Source organism: Ailuropoda melanoleuca, chromosome 11 (assembly GCF_002007445.2).
Source record: "Ailuropoda melanoleuca isolate Jingjing chromosome 11, ASM200744v2, whole genome shotgun sequence".
Lineage (NCBI taxonomy): Eukaryota > Metazoa > Chordata > Mammalia > Carnivora > Ursidae > Ailuropoda > Ailuropoda melanoleuca.
In genome coordinates this window covers 8,997,305-9,010,929 of record NC_048228.1, presented here as the reverse complement: position 1 = coordinate 9,010,929, position 13,625 = coordinate 8,997,305, and the positions used below count along the sequence as shown (strand labels likewise).

General features: G+C 44.4%; 1 protein-coding gene across 11 annotated transcripts in view; it reads right to left on the bottom strand.

The window, feature by feature from the left end:
• Positions 1-13,625, bottom strand: part of VPS13D (vacuolar protein sorting 13 homolog D) — a 240,856-nt gene that overhangs the window by 206,400 nt on the left and 20,831 nt on the right. For 9 of the 11 annotated variants that reach the window (XM_034671220.1, XM_034671222.1, XM_034671224.1 and 6 more), the window contains 11 exons: positions 13,216-13,316; positions 12,348-12,516; positions 12,087-12,188; positions 11,726-11,927; positions 10,367-10,546; positions 9,145-9,275; positions 8,227-8,302; positions 7,634-7,804; positions 6,508-6,638; positions 5,136-5,268; positions 927-3,137 (listed from right to left, as the gene is read on the bottom strand). In XM_034671220.1, the coding sequence (XP_034527111.1) occupies positions 927-3,137; positions 5,136-5,268; positions 6,508-6,638; positions 7,634-7,804; positions 8,227-8,302; positions 9,145-9,275; positions 10,367-10,546; positions 11,726-11,927; positions 12,087-12,188; positions 12,348-12,516; positions 13,216-13,316 (3,607 nt within the window). Of the gene's footprint in view, positions 1-926; positions 3,138-5,135; positions 5,269-6,507; positions 6,639-7,633; positions 7,805-8,226; positions 8,303-9,144; positions 9,276-10,366; positions 10,547-11,725; positions 11,928-12,086; positions 12,189-12,347; positions 12,517-13,215; positions 13,317-13,625 lie in introns of those variants that run through there. The other 2 variants (XM_034671223.1, XM_034671230.1) reach the window with 2 other exon arrangements.

Below are 13,625 nucleotides of genomic sequence, written 5' to 3'. Positions count from 1 at the left end.
AAACACAAAAAGAAACAATATTTTCATGACATACTCCATTTGGTGGCTTCAAAATACGATGTGGTGAACATTAATCCAGGCCAGGTCTCTAAGCTTCTCTTAGCCTCCCAAGTCAGCACTTGCCAAACCATCCCTGCTCATCCCTACCCAGCTTTCAATTACAGGTTGATCCCTCTTACTGGGCCTACATCAAAATCAAGAACAATCATCAGGTTCTAAGTGAACACCTTTCACCCCAAGCAGAGAAAGCAATCTTTAGGCAAGGATGTAAGTGAACTGGTGAGCTAACGCCTGAGAACCACAGATGGAGAAACTCTCAAAGGCATGAATTTCTTTACCAATAAGGAAAGCCAGGCTTCAGGGCCCACCTGATGTCTGTGGATACCAAGACTACTAGATTGAACTGTTTGGTTTTAGCAGATCAGATCGAGAACACAAATAGAGACATTTTATTCCTAGGACCGTGGACCAACCCATTACAGAAGATGGTAGAATAGTGAAAGGAAAATATAACATCCACAGACTAAATTCCATATTCCACTTTTGTAACTTGGACTACAATATTTAACTAGCAAAGATCTATGGCTTAGAACCGAAAAAATCAGATATATCTGACCAAATTAAATAATACTCTAATAGACTCCACCCTTTGAAGCATCCCTGTAAATGGGCATTCATCCAATGTTAAAAGGGGCCACTTAGAAAAAAAAAAAAATTGTTTTGCCAAATACGGTATCCAATGGGAAATACTGGAAACATACCAATCTGATATGAAGTATTCTATTAAAATTCTATTTTGATTTCTTAAATATTCACTGGGGATAATTCTAAAAGAAAAGGTTTTTGTTGTTGTTTTAAGCAAAGTACCACATATGCTGGGTTTGGAATCTTTCGACAAAATGAGACAAAAGATTTACACTCCTCACCTTGACCTCTATGCAAAGATTCAAAGAAATCATGTCGGGTGAAATGAGCTTCCTCCTGACTGTTGGCACTGGCAGACCCAGGAGAACAAAACGCCCGGCTTACTTCGGACCCAGGACCCTCTCTGCCTGCCAACTGGGTGCAATTCAAAGAATATAATTTAATGTCTTTAATTTCTACCCGCAGACGGTCACTTCTGGATTCATCATCTCCTGACACAAAATTCTGGATGAATATTTGTCCCAAGTGTCCCACCAACAACTCAGGACTCCCGGGCTTCCGAGGGATAGACACAACGGGGGATTCGATGTTTATGTTCAAGATTAGCTTTACGGTGTCAGAATGAGACCCAGCGAGGCCAAACCCATACATTTCATTTTCTTCTAAGATAAAGGATTCCCGTGTCTTCCTTGGCGTTTCAAAGAGCGACACCATCTCACTGTACTCAGCCGTCTTGGTAGCTAGTACCGTAGTGACTTTGGTGGCTGCGCTTTTCAGCATACTTCGAAAATTTTCTTCCAGCTCATCCATGGACAACGTCAGCTCCTTCAAAAATTTAGCAGAGTGGTTGTAATGCAAGGAAGCCATCTTGAGGTTGAGAAAACACTCCTGTTTAGATTTCTCAACAAACGTAAAACTCAAAGCTTCGCTGAGGGCCGCATCTTCCATTCTAACAAATACAGATTCAAAGTAGCCAATGTCGCTGACGATATTTTCATAGCCTATGGAGTTCCCAATGCTGACAACATACTGGTTCTTCACGTTATCTTGTGTCAAGTCCATAAGCTGCAAACAGCCGAGAGAACCGTTCATGTCAAACGCGCCGCCCATTGAGACGTTAACTTTGGTGCCGCCAATACTTGCAGTTGCTATCTTTCTGCCATATTTCTCGCCATTTGCCATCCCCACTGTCCGAAGGAGCAGTAAGTTAAGCCTGTGGATTTCCACGGCAACCTCGGTGTTCTGTTCATAGGTAGCCTGGTAAGTTCCTTCTTCCCTAAAGCTTCTTTCAAAATCAGTCATTAAAGGCTGAGGACTCAAATCATCTTTTTCCTTGGGAAAAGATTTTTGAAGAAAACCAATCAGCTCCACAATTGTCTCCGGATTTAGGATAATATCCAGATTATTCACCTGTAATGAAATCACCTGAAGAGTGCTGTCCAAATTCATCGACGGGCACTCTGAACTCACAAACTGATATTCCAATTTGATGAGGGACTCCTGTTCTTTGGTGAGAATTTTGTCCAGTGGAACACCCGTAGCCGATGGGTCAGTCAGTGTGGCAGTGTTAGTGAGGTGGGCCGCATTGGATCCAGAGACAGGAGACTGGGCCCTGCTATCCCGGAGACTTCCTGTGGGGATATCAAAGCTCAAGTTCTTATGCGAAGCCATCAAAAGGTCAAAATCAGCACCGTAAGTCTGCATCGTGTCCACCAGGAGCAATCCGTGAACGGTCAGGGAAACCTCAACATCGTAAGGCCTCTTCACAAAGTGAGCATTGGTCCCAAACACCTTGAGCACGGAAATGTAGCGGCCGCTGCTCTCCACACCAAGCTGCATGCAGTTCACCTTAAATTCGGCCAGGAGGAGCTGTGACTCCACCAGAACCTCCCGGGTACGCTGCTCCAACGTCACAAAGCTCTGGGTTAAATTCATCACTGAGTCTTGCAAACTTCCCCGCTGCCCGCCTTGGGGAAAGATCCTCTCTTTAAACTGAGTGTCCGAAGTCTTCATTTCCGGGGTGGTCAGGAGAGCAAAACAATTCTTTAGAGCAGATATCTTATCTTCATTGATGTGGATTTTCAAGTCTGGTAGGTTGCCTGAGAGCACAGCTCCAGGGTACTTGGGATCTGAAGTATAAATCAACCGACGTTCTAACTGTAGGTGAACATTGAATTTCTCAACCACGTGGGTTGGTCCCACGTCAATATCCTGGACGTGCTTCCAGTTGTCCTTCACTCGTCCAACCATGATCTGGAGGTCCATAAATGACAGCGAGTACCTCTCATACATCTTCGTGCTCATTAAATGTGCCTGAAGCTGCTCGGCACTGAATTCGACCCCAGAAAATGGAGGTGTTTTCTCTCCATGACCGCTGCTTGTCTCAGGAGGGGGGGTGTTAGGAGGTGTGGCAAGAGGTGTCTTATATTCATCGTCACTAAACTGGTTCTCTTCGGATGCTAGCCCATCACCACTTTTCCTCTTGGAGTCATCTGCAGACAAAAAAGGAAAAGATTCAAAGTATACGTCTGCTCCTTCCTTACTCTTTCCTTTAATGTAATAATTAAGGAAAAAGAGAGAATCAACCAACCCCAATTTAAAAAAACACATGGATGAAAACTCTAAGCATGATATTCTGATTTTATCATTTATTCGATGTAAACTTATCTATTAATTTGGAAATCGAAATACAAAAGAGAAAAGATGGAGGCCTGCTGACAGCGGAACACAAGTCAGGGAGCAGAAACCAATGACCCGCTTCCCCACCCCTGCCACAAGCTACTCTCACCAACCTTTCCTACGTCACTCTCCATAATCAGCTGTCTGTTCACCTGTCCCTGTATTTGTCTACATGTTCGTTTTGTTCCCCCACAAGAACATTCCAAAGAAACGCAGGCCTCACCTGTCTTCCTCAACAATACCCTGAGTGCCCAGATCAGTGCTTGCAAACAGTAACTGCTCAGTGTCCCATTCGAGCCTGAGTTCACAATTCAACCCCTCTCTTCTACAGACTTCCACAGTCCAGTCTTTTACTGCTCAGTGCTGAGTCAACTACAAAATCACACCACTGGGTTCTGTCACCCATGTCTCTGTTCCACGTTTATGGTTTACAAGTTCGAGTAGGTGCTTTCCGTGGTTGCGAGATCCTTTTCTTCAGATCTAATTCCCTTTTAACATTCCCCGTAGCACCAAACTTTCCCACTCCTGTTCGAACGCTCTACCTCTTCATTTTGGGTGGCTCTTCTCAGTCAAGACGAGGTTGAGATAATTTGATCAGCTTCCTCAACCTTTCATCTCATGAATCCTCTTTCTCCCTGCCCATCTCAAGGTAAACAATAAATATTTTTCAGATCTAGTGACAGTAGTGAAATAACCTTCCAGGTTATCTGTCCCTAATATCCCTAAATAAATTAAACCTCTATTTCTGAAATGAAGTTCTGAGAAATAGTGTTTCTTAAAATCCAAAATGTTGCATAAGAAATACAAATAAAAACCACAATGAGATACTATTTCACGCTCATAAAAAAAAAAAATGGCTATAATCCAAAAGACAGATAACAAGCCTTGGCAAGGATGTAGAGAAATTGAAACCCTCATACATTGCTGGTAAGAGAGTAAAATGGTGCCACTCTTTTGGAAAACAATCTGGCAGCTCCTCAAAATGTTAAACACCAAGTCACCATATGACCCAGCAATTCCACACTGAAGTATACCCAAGAGATTGAAAATGTATCTGCACAAAAGCCTGTACACGAATGTTCACAGCACCATTATCTGTAGTAACCAAAAGGCAGAAACAACTCAAATGTCCACCAACTGATGAATGCATAAGCAAAATGTGGTATAGTCACACAAAGCAGTATTATTCAACCACAAGTAGGAACGAAGCACAGCAAGCTACAACATAGATAAACCTCGAAACATTACACGAAGTGAAAAAAGTCAGACACAAAAAACCACATATCGCACGACTGTATTCATATGAAATGTTCAGAGTGGTCAAATCCACAGTTATAGAAAGATTAATGACTGGCAGGGAGTAGGAGAAGGGGTAATGGAGAGTGACAGCTGAAGGGTCTGGAATGTCTTCATAGGATGATGAAAATGTTCTGGGATTAGATAACATGCACAATTCTGTCAATATCCCAATAACAACTGAACTGCCCATCTTGAAACGTATCCCAATACAGCTATCATAAAAGAAGTAACAAGTGAACTCTGGGGTTAAAATGTCATAAAAAGCCCTTTTTTTGAGAGAGAGAGAGATTGAGAAAGAATCTCAAGCAGCTCCACACTCTGCGTGGAGCCCGACTAGGCGCTCGATCTCACAGTCCTGAGATCATGAGCTGAGCTGAAATCAAGAGTCAGACGCTTAACCGACTGAGCCGCCCAGGAGCCCCTAAAGAGCCTTTTTGAAGCTTCACTTGGTTAAGCATAGACAGATCGGCCCCTGCAAGGTGGGTCTTCAGCGCTTCGCATTCACACCGTACCTTGGGTATTTGTCAACAGCATTCTCCCTAGATCCACGACAACCAACACGGGATTCTTGAATTTGAAGTCGTCAGGGAAGATCACCTGAGGGGCAGAAATATCCAATCGTATGGTCCACCTTTTACTCTCCTCCTGCAGAAATAAAATAAACCATAAATAACATAACCACAGCTACAAAAACTAAACAGCTTTACCAGCTGGGCTCAAGCCTTTCTGAAAGCTGCACCCAGGGGCTGGGGGTAACTCCAAGGTCCATGTATTAGAGCAAAAAGTTTAAAACAGAAGTAGAATCAAATGCTTAAGGATTTGAGACATTACCACAGGTAAATATTTAAAGTGGGAGGGAAAAAAATGAGCAAATTCCTGGACTGAGGTTGTCTGCTCTCTGTGATGATCCGTGGCTTGAGAGAGATCAGGCTTCTACGTTTAGAGGACTTACTATCTCACAGTATTGCAGAAATTATGGAATTCCAATAAACATGGAAACTCAAATATTTTTCCTTCTTCACAGACACTGGCAACCATGAACTTTCACATCAAAATATCTTAGTGGGAAACATAAGCTTTGACATTTGAAACATAAAAAACACACCAGGTCATAAGTGTGTTCGCTATTCTTCCCTGCAACTAAAATTAGCCTCAAATATATGGATGTAGTAAAAAGCTAATTTACGTAAATGGTTATCAAAAAAGAAACCTCTCCAAGATAACAAGAGGATACTAATGGCTGCATTTATGATGAAACGCACACATGAGAAACAAAAGACAGGACTAATTCTTCATCCTGTACCACAGTCGATACCGTTTCACTGGGAACATTGCTGCCGGCCCTGACGCTCACGGGGGCTCTGCTCTCTGAAGGGAGCCAGGCTCGCCCTCTCCACCTGCTGCACCTGAGCAGTGCACCTCCATGCCACTGTGCTGGAAACAGAGTTCTGCCGGACTGCTAAGGTGTCTCTTGGCTCTCCTCCTCGGCATCCTCGTGTCAGCTGATCACTTGGCATCACAAAGTGATTATCACACCCTGGAACCAACACTGGGGCACCATTCCAGGTGTTTTTCTTCTGATAATTCTAAGTGAGGGGGGTGCTCTTAAGTGAAACATTTGTAAATTATCAGGTCTAGAAAATGGAACGAGAACAAGTCTTAGGAGTGTCCCAGGATGGACACAGGGAGGAAACATGGTCTAGTCCCACCCATTCATTTTTATTTCTGACACTCTGGCTGTAAAAGCCAGGAGACTTCATTTGTTGCTAACTAAGAAGGATTTCATATTTTCAGTGAACTTCATGTTTCTGGTTGAAACAAGCATGCTTAACTGGAGGAGGGGAAGAGCCTGACGGAGGGAACAGCTGCCCCTTCCCCACTTACGATGAAATCACCCACTAGCAAACGATCAAGCGTTTGTCGGATTTCAGCCTTGGTCTGCATCTTTAGTTTGTTATACTGTCTTCGGGCGGCTTCGGCCACTCTCAGCTCAAGCTCAGACTGATAACCAAAACCTGCAAGATGAGAGACGCACGGGAGAGTGAGAATTTTCAAGCGGCTGGGTGGAAAAGACCACTGCAACATCTGTTCTCACCACGAGTTTCCACCGGAGCTAAAGAACCCTCCGCACAACAACAGTTCCTACTCGCGCCTGCACTAGCACTGCGTAGGGTAACCGAGTGAGGCAACCATGGCGGCCCAGCCATGCGGGGGAAAGGCGCCTAAGGTACTAGAATTTTCTCAAACCATTTTCTGAACGATCTCAGGCTACTCTAAATCTTGAAAGGATACCACTACGTTAAAAGAGAAAGTGGAATTCGGAAGGAAATGCCTTCTGTATTCTATCAGTGACAGAGCAATAAAGACACAGCATTTATGGCTGTCACTGACATGAAGACTCAAAAACTGGACCAAAAACTAAAACAGCTCCATTGTTATAAGGAGGGAGAGAGGGGATACGTGTAGGAAAGGACTATTGTTTTATCAACTACCCAGTCAACGAAGGTGCTTTCTCTGCTCCTACTATCTCAAACGTCTTCTCGGAAAGGAGGGAGGCACGAATAAAGCCATGGTGACTTAGAACAGCACAGGGATGAGCTCTGCAGTATGTCACGCTGCACCAAACAAGTGAAACAGACCACTGACCCCGCCAGCTAGAGGGAAGTTCTTGAACGTTTCGCCTAAATTCACAGGCCTAAAATATCCTGGGTAGCCAAGGAAACCACCATCCTAATAGAATGGGAAGGAATTTTTAAAAGTATGCTAAATGGAAGCAAAGACAAAGAAAATATTTGAGGGTAGTGATCCCTTTTGGAAGAGTAACTTTCCAAGGACATCTACTTTGTTTCCCTAACTAAGGACAACCCTATCCTTGTGCTCTCCAGGCCTTTATGATTCTAGCCACTAGCAGGTCAGTTCAATGTACAATAACCCTTGTCCAAAGCACTAAAAATGACAAGAAAGATGTCTATAGAAAGTAACATAAGATCAAACAAACAAAAAAGTTAACCTGAGGTATGAACCTTTCCCTTGTAGAAAAAGTCTGCTACTTTTTTAATAGCCTGGGGATTATATATGATGTTCAAGGGCCTCGTGCTGACATTCAGCCGCCTCTCAAAATGGCTGTGCACTGGATTTCTCTCATACAGCATCTCAAAAACCGGGTCATCTGGGTCCGCAGCTAAAGGGAAGAACCAGAGAAAGAAAATGGAACACAGCAAAAACAAGCACCTTATTCTTGATAACCTGTAAGGAATTCTGGAAAAAAGACATTTCCTAAATTATTTTCCAATTAGTTCTCATTTATGAAAATCTTATAAAATAGAAGCCCTAATGAGGGCTGCCTCTAATTTTCAACAGGAATCTTCAAGACTGGGTTGTTGTATTCACTCCCACCATGGAAACCCAGGCCTCGGCAGCCCTACGGGCTGACACCGGCCACACATGGGTTAACAGAGAACACGGTCTCCAAGACAAACACAGATTCACACAACAGACCGCTGGGACGAAACAGGACACGCTCTCTCTTACAACTGACCAGGACTACTGATCTGTAAGCATCTTATTTCTAAAGATTAGTTTTAAGAACATACGACAAATTACCAGGGTTATGATCACTTCTGTCTGCAGATGTTGTTTGGAGACCAAAAGACTGTGAGACTCTGCCAACTTCTTTTTGCTATTAAAACATACACAAAATGCATAAGTGTCAGGTAACAGGGGACAATCTGCCGTGCACACACTTCCTCAAGTTCTGCCCTTTGGCATCACTCTCGCTTAGCACAACCAAATCAAAACTCATCTGACATCGGATTAGAGGACTTGCAGACTGATCTCTCTCATTTGTGCCTTTTTCCAAGCCAATATGGACGGCATGCTACTCTGCAGTCAGCGCGTTTAATGAATGATTCCTAAATGAGCAGGAAGTATGTACAGCTTTTTAGACTCTCACGCTGCACTGCCCCCCTCTCCACAATCCACCCCCTAAAAAAATCACAGAGCAAGTGGCTAAATGCTCAACTATTCTGACTGTTTCTCTGCCAACTTAATAAGATCAAACATCTAATTAATAAAGTATATTGACTATAAAAGATTACATGGATATAGATAACTTAAAGTGGTTCTTGGAACTCTGGAAAAGATGAGACTCTCTATCAGTAACTTAGGGTCAGAATGCATGAAAATGAATTCCAGACAGAGGAGATGCGAACATTGACCCTGAAATGCAGAAAATAGTGGTGCTTATGGCATTTTCTTCCAAAACAGAGCCAACCACTCCACGGCAGCTACGACAAAGGAGAGGAAGAAGGCCCTACCATAAATCCCTCCAATATTCACTCTCTGACAAACTAAAAAAAAAAAAAAACCTTACTGAATTCCAGTTTGTTTTTAATCAGCCCATCTGTCTCAAGATGACCAAATGTCAGAAATGAACCGAGTTAATATTACCTACTGCTCACCTAAGACAGATCACAGTTCACCCCACCCGGGATGGAGCAGCCATCCCACCGCTGTACGTACTGAATTCGGGAACACCAGAAGGGGAAACATGGTGCCTTCTGTGGCCAGGTCTCGAAGAAACAGTCCACCCAACCGGACTGAGAGCAAGGAGGAATTTCTTCGAGGAAGAGATTCTGCTAGAAGCTTCACATCTACAAAACATCAATGTAAGAGCTGACACTACGCCACGATAAGCTGAAGTATTTTAAAAGTATGAGATATAATATTCTATAGAGGATGATTAAATACCATGAAGTCTTCTTCCTTGAAAGTAGAACTAAAAATCCTATCTATGTATCATTGTGTCTGTATAAATCTCTCTCTATAAATACATATGGAATATTAGAAGTTTCCTAGCAGAATGAATTCTAAACACAGCACGTTACAATTGAGTTCAAGCAATCTGCTGGTTCACACTAAGTTTATGATATCTCAGCTCTCAAGATTATAAAGTCAAACAAACTAGCTTTTTTTTTCGGTTGTTTACCTTTAAATCACTGAGATAAGTGGCTATTTCATGGACCAAAATAAAAGCGTGTGTGAGATGTATGAGAACCAGAATCTCCATGGTTATTTATACACTTTTAATTCAAAGTCACAAACACACGTCAAACATGGTCAATCCTCATTATTCATGGGTTCCATGCTTGTGAATTCACCTACTCACTAAAACTTACTTACAACGAGAAATCGTCCTCGTGGTGCTTCTGAGGACATGTGCAGATCAGAAACATATCACCTAATGTGCACGCTCGCAGCCAAGGGCGAACCACACAGCATCACTCCGCCCTCCTGGTTCAGCACAGCTCATGCCGCACACCTGTGTCCCTCTCGTGGTCTATTTAGTGCCAAGTTGTTTGCATTTTTGTGCTTTTTATTGATGGTTTCATGGTTTAAAACGGGCCCCACGCACAGCACTGCCGTGCCAGGCCTTCCAGCAGATCCGCTTCACTCAGGCATGAGGTACAGCGCCACTGGCCGAGTTCAGTATCAACGAATCCATGATACACACGAAATAAGCGGTATTTTGCACACGGACACACGTAACACAGGTGCTGTACCGATCCTCTGGTGAAGGTTACGATCAGAGGCTCGCAGGCACCTAACCCTGTAATTCACCAACCCCCCAGCAACAGTGACCTAGCATTCAAACATCCCGCGCTCACGGCGACTTGCTAGAACAGAACTACCACAAACAAGGCGCCAGGGGAGAAGCAGCCGCCGGTGGCTCTGTGGGCAGCACCTGAGAACTCGAGCTGCATGAAGGCACGCTCCTCCGTCTGCAGGCCTCCCGGCTCCTGGTGCAGCAGCGTCACGGTGCCCCGCTGCAGCTGCACATTCAGTCGGGCAAACACCAGGTCCCGCTTCATGTACGCGCTCAGACAGGACGCATCGGCAGTGGGGTCAAAAAACTCCTCGGTGCCTGAGCATGAGGAAGGAACGACGTTAGGGGAACACACGGGAGAATTCAAAAAGCACCACCAGGCGCATGAATCACAGTGATGACATTATTTAAGTTTTCCCCCCTTTTTAGGGAAGAACTCCAAAGTCAGGGGCGACTGCTTCATTCCTAATATAAAACAATCCCACTGTTTTATAAGAGATCTTGTCAGGGCACCTGGACGGCTCAGTCGGTTGAGCATCTGCCTTTGGCTCGAGTGGTGATCCTGGGGTCCTGGGATCGAGTCCCACCCACATCCCTCTACCTCTGCCTCTCTCTCTCCCATGAATAAATAAATGTTTTAAATCTTAAAAAAAAAAAAAAAAGAGGTCTTATCAGCTCACTCTCCAACGAGGGAGGATGTGAAGATTCAGGACAGAGTACAGAATAAGCCACGCTGCCCAACACGGTGAGACACTCTGTACCTGCACCGTCGGGCTCGGGGCCACCAACCACAGGCGCCTCTGAGCTCCATGGCTAATGTGCTCGTGTAACTGAGGGAAAAAAAAGAATGTTTTTCTTTCAATTTTAATTAATCTGAATTTAAATAGCCATCTGTTTGAAAATGGGAAAACAAATCTAAGGTGTTACAAGTCAGGAAAAAGATTATAATGTGCAGGCTAGTGACTGCAAAAAATGCACAAAGCCCTCTGGGGTTCTGATAGTGTTCAATTTCTCTACCAGTGTGCGGGTAATACAGGAATATTCATTCTGGAAGTCACCGATCTATATAAGCATGGTGTGTGCACTTTATGTATGTTTGCTTCAATTACATATTTTTTAAAAATATAAATAGATAGATAGATAGATAGCCGCTACTATGCTGGACAGCGTGGGTCTACAGAGTGGCTTTGGACTGATCTTCAAGCCTCAGAGCTTAAACCTTCTAAACTCCCTTAGTTCTCTTAAAATCATTGCCTCTCAGCTCTGAAACTGTGCTCATTACTCAAATTCAGCAATGAAATTGCAAATGAAGTATCTCTCAAAAACATCCCCCATCTGAATCTATGAACGTGAGACAAACTGTTTTGCAAATGTCTACCTCTTTTATTTGAAAAATACCGCGGGCTGTTGCACAAATAACAGATGAGTTTTCATGAACCAAGCACCTCCCTTCAGGACCGCCAATGGCAGGAAAGTGAAGGCCCGCTGCCACCTTACCTAGGATCTCCTCGGGAGTCCACTGCTCGTGCTGCTCTGCAGACAGCCCCTCGACCGGCCTCCCCTCTGGGGTCTGCTGCCCGTACCAGCCACCCCAGCCAGGAAACCAGGACTGAAGGTACTGGAGCATCCCACTGCCTCCACTGGTCTCTGGGTCCCCAGGAGAGTCTCCTGGAGAATCCAACTGAGGTTCTCGTAGGCTCTGCGTCAACCAGAAATAAGCAAATGTGAGTCCCCAGAGACAGAACCACGCTGTGATGTGCCGCTGATTCTTCTTTGCCCCCCGGGAAGCACAGCACGTCGGGACCGAAGCGCCGTGCGTGCTGGGTCTGAGCGCGTCTTCTCACAGAGGACTTCTCACCTCCGCCAGTTCTTCTTGTTTGTGAAATCGCTCATGAACCAGTTCACGCAAAATCTTCAATTCCTCAAAGCTCTGTTCCTCCTCAATCCGACGCATCTCCTCCTGTTTGGGTTAAAACAAAAACAAACCAAACAGGTCTTAGAGCTCCAGAGAAACTGGACACCTTCACAAACCCCTCCAAGTACTGGGAGGGAACCAATCTGCCTCCCCACACTCCCACTGGCAGCCAGGAAATGATGACGATAACAAGAGTCCCCTCACCCTGTCGTCTGCATGAAGCAAGCCTCCTTTCAGCTTGCTGAAGTATTTGTCGGTATAAGACACGGCATCGCGGGCCCGGTGTAACAAGAAGTCCCAGGTACAACGCTTCCTCTCCTCTCTGATCTCATTCAGGTTAGCATTCAGAGCAAAATACCACCATTCTCGGCAGCTGAGATGTTTCATAACAATGAAAATTAATTCTTACACAACGAACATCAAATAACAGATTCTCAACTCAGACATCAATAATATATTACTCGATTGGTTTGAATTACCCATAATATCAGTGCTGTGCACTGACAGATAATTAACTGGTGACTACAAGGTAAAGACTATGTTAAGATAATTAGCAAGGATTTGGATACTACAGATTTTAAATGGCATACTTCAGGAAAGACATGGAAATACACGGGATCTTTAAAATTTTTAAAATACTGGACCAGTCAAGCCTATCACTGCAACAGGAAAAGATTCGTTTTTGCTATGGAAGTCCTAAGGTGTACTACGTAAATGTGACCCAAACAGCATGGGAGCACGGACGTAGGGAAGTAGGTTCAGAGATCACTACAAAGTACTTCCCACACGGTCAGACCCCACTGGAGCAACACCAGTCTACTTGCTAAGTGAGACCGAGAGGGCCTTAATTGCACTGCGCTCCATCTGCGAGCAAACCCACAACACCAACCAAATATACAGTAAGAACATCAATGCAGGTCAACCACAGAAATGACATTTTAAAGGCCAGTAAAATCAACCATATTTTAGCTCCAGCCAGTGCCAGGGACAGTGACCCACTTCTGATCCATGGACAAGGACAGTCACCCTCTACAATGCATCTCAGAGGTACAGGTCGCTTGCAAGCCCTTACTTCTCAGACACAGCCACTCTGGGCTTCCATCTCCGGAACTTCACCTGCCTCTCCTTTCGTTCCAGCTCCTTGAGGAATCCCATGATTTGCCGGTACTGGAGCTTTTCAGCAGAGGTTAAGAGAGAAAAACTGGGTTAATGCTGACATGTTTCTTTTAGTCAGTTAACACCCATCTCTACCGAGGACAATTCGTATTGCACTGAACCAAAATCCAGCACGCAGTGGAGACCACGTTCCACATCACGTGGCACTTCTCTCTAACCACAGACAGGGAGGTATTCGTATTTACCGTATGTCCTAGATTCTGTTCAGTGCTTCAAAACCAAATCAAAACTGACCAGACAGCAACCAAGTCCAACCGTGTAACGTGCAGCGGGTGCTACACCCGCCACAGCGTTGGCCTCAAGGGC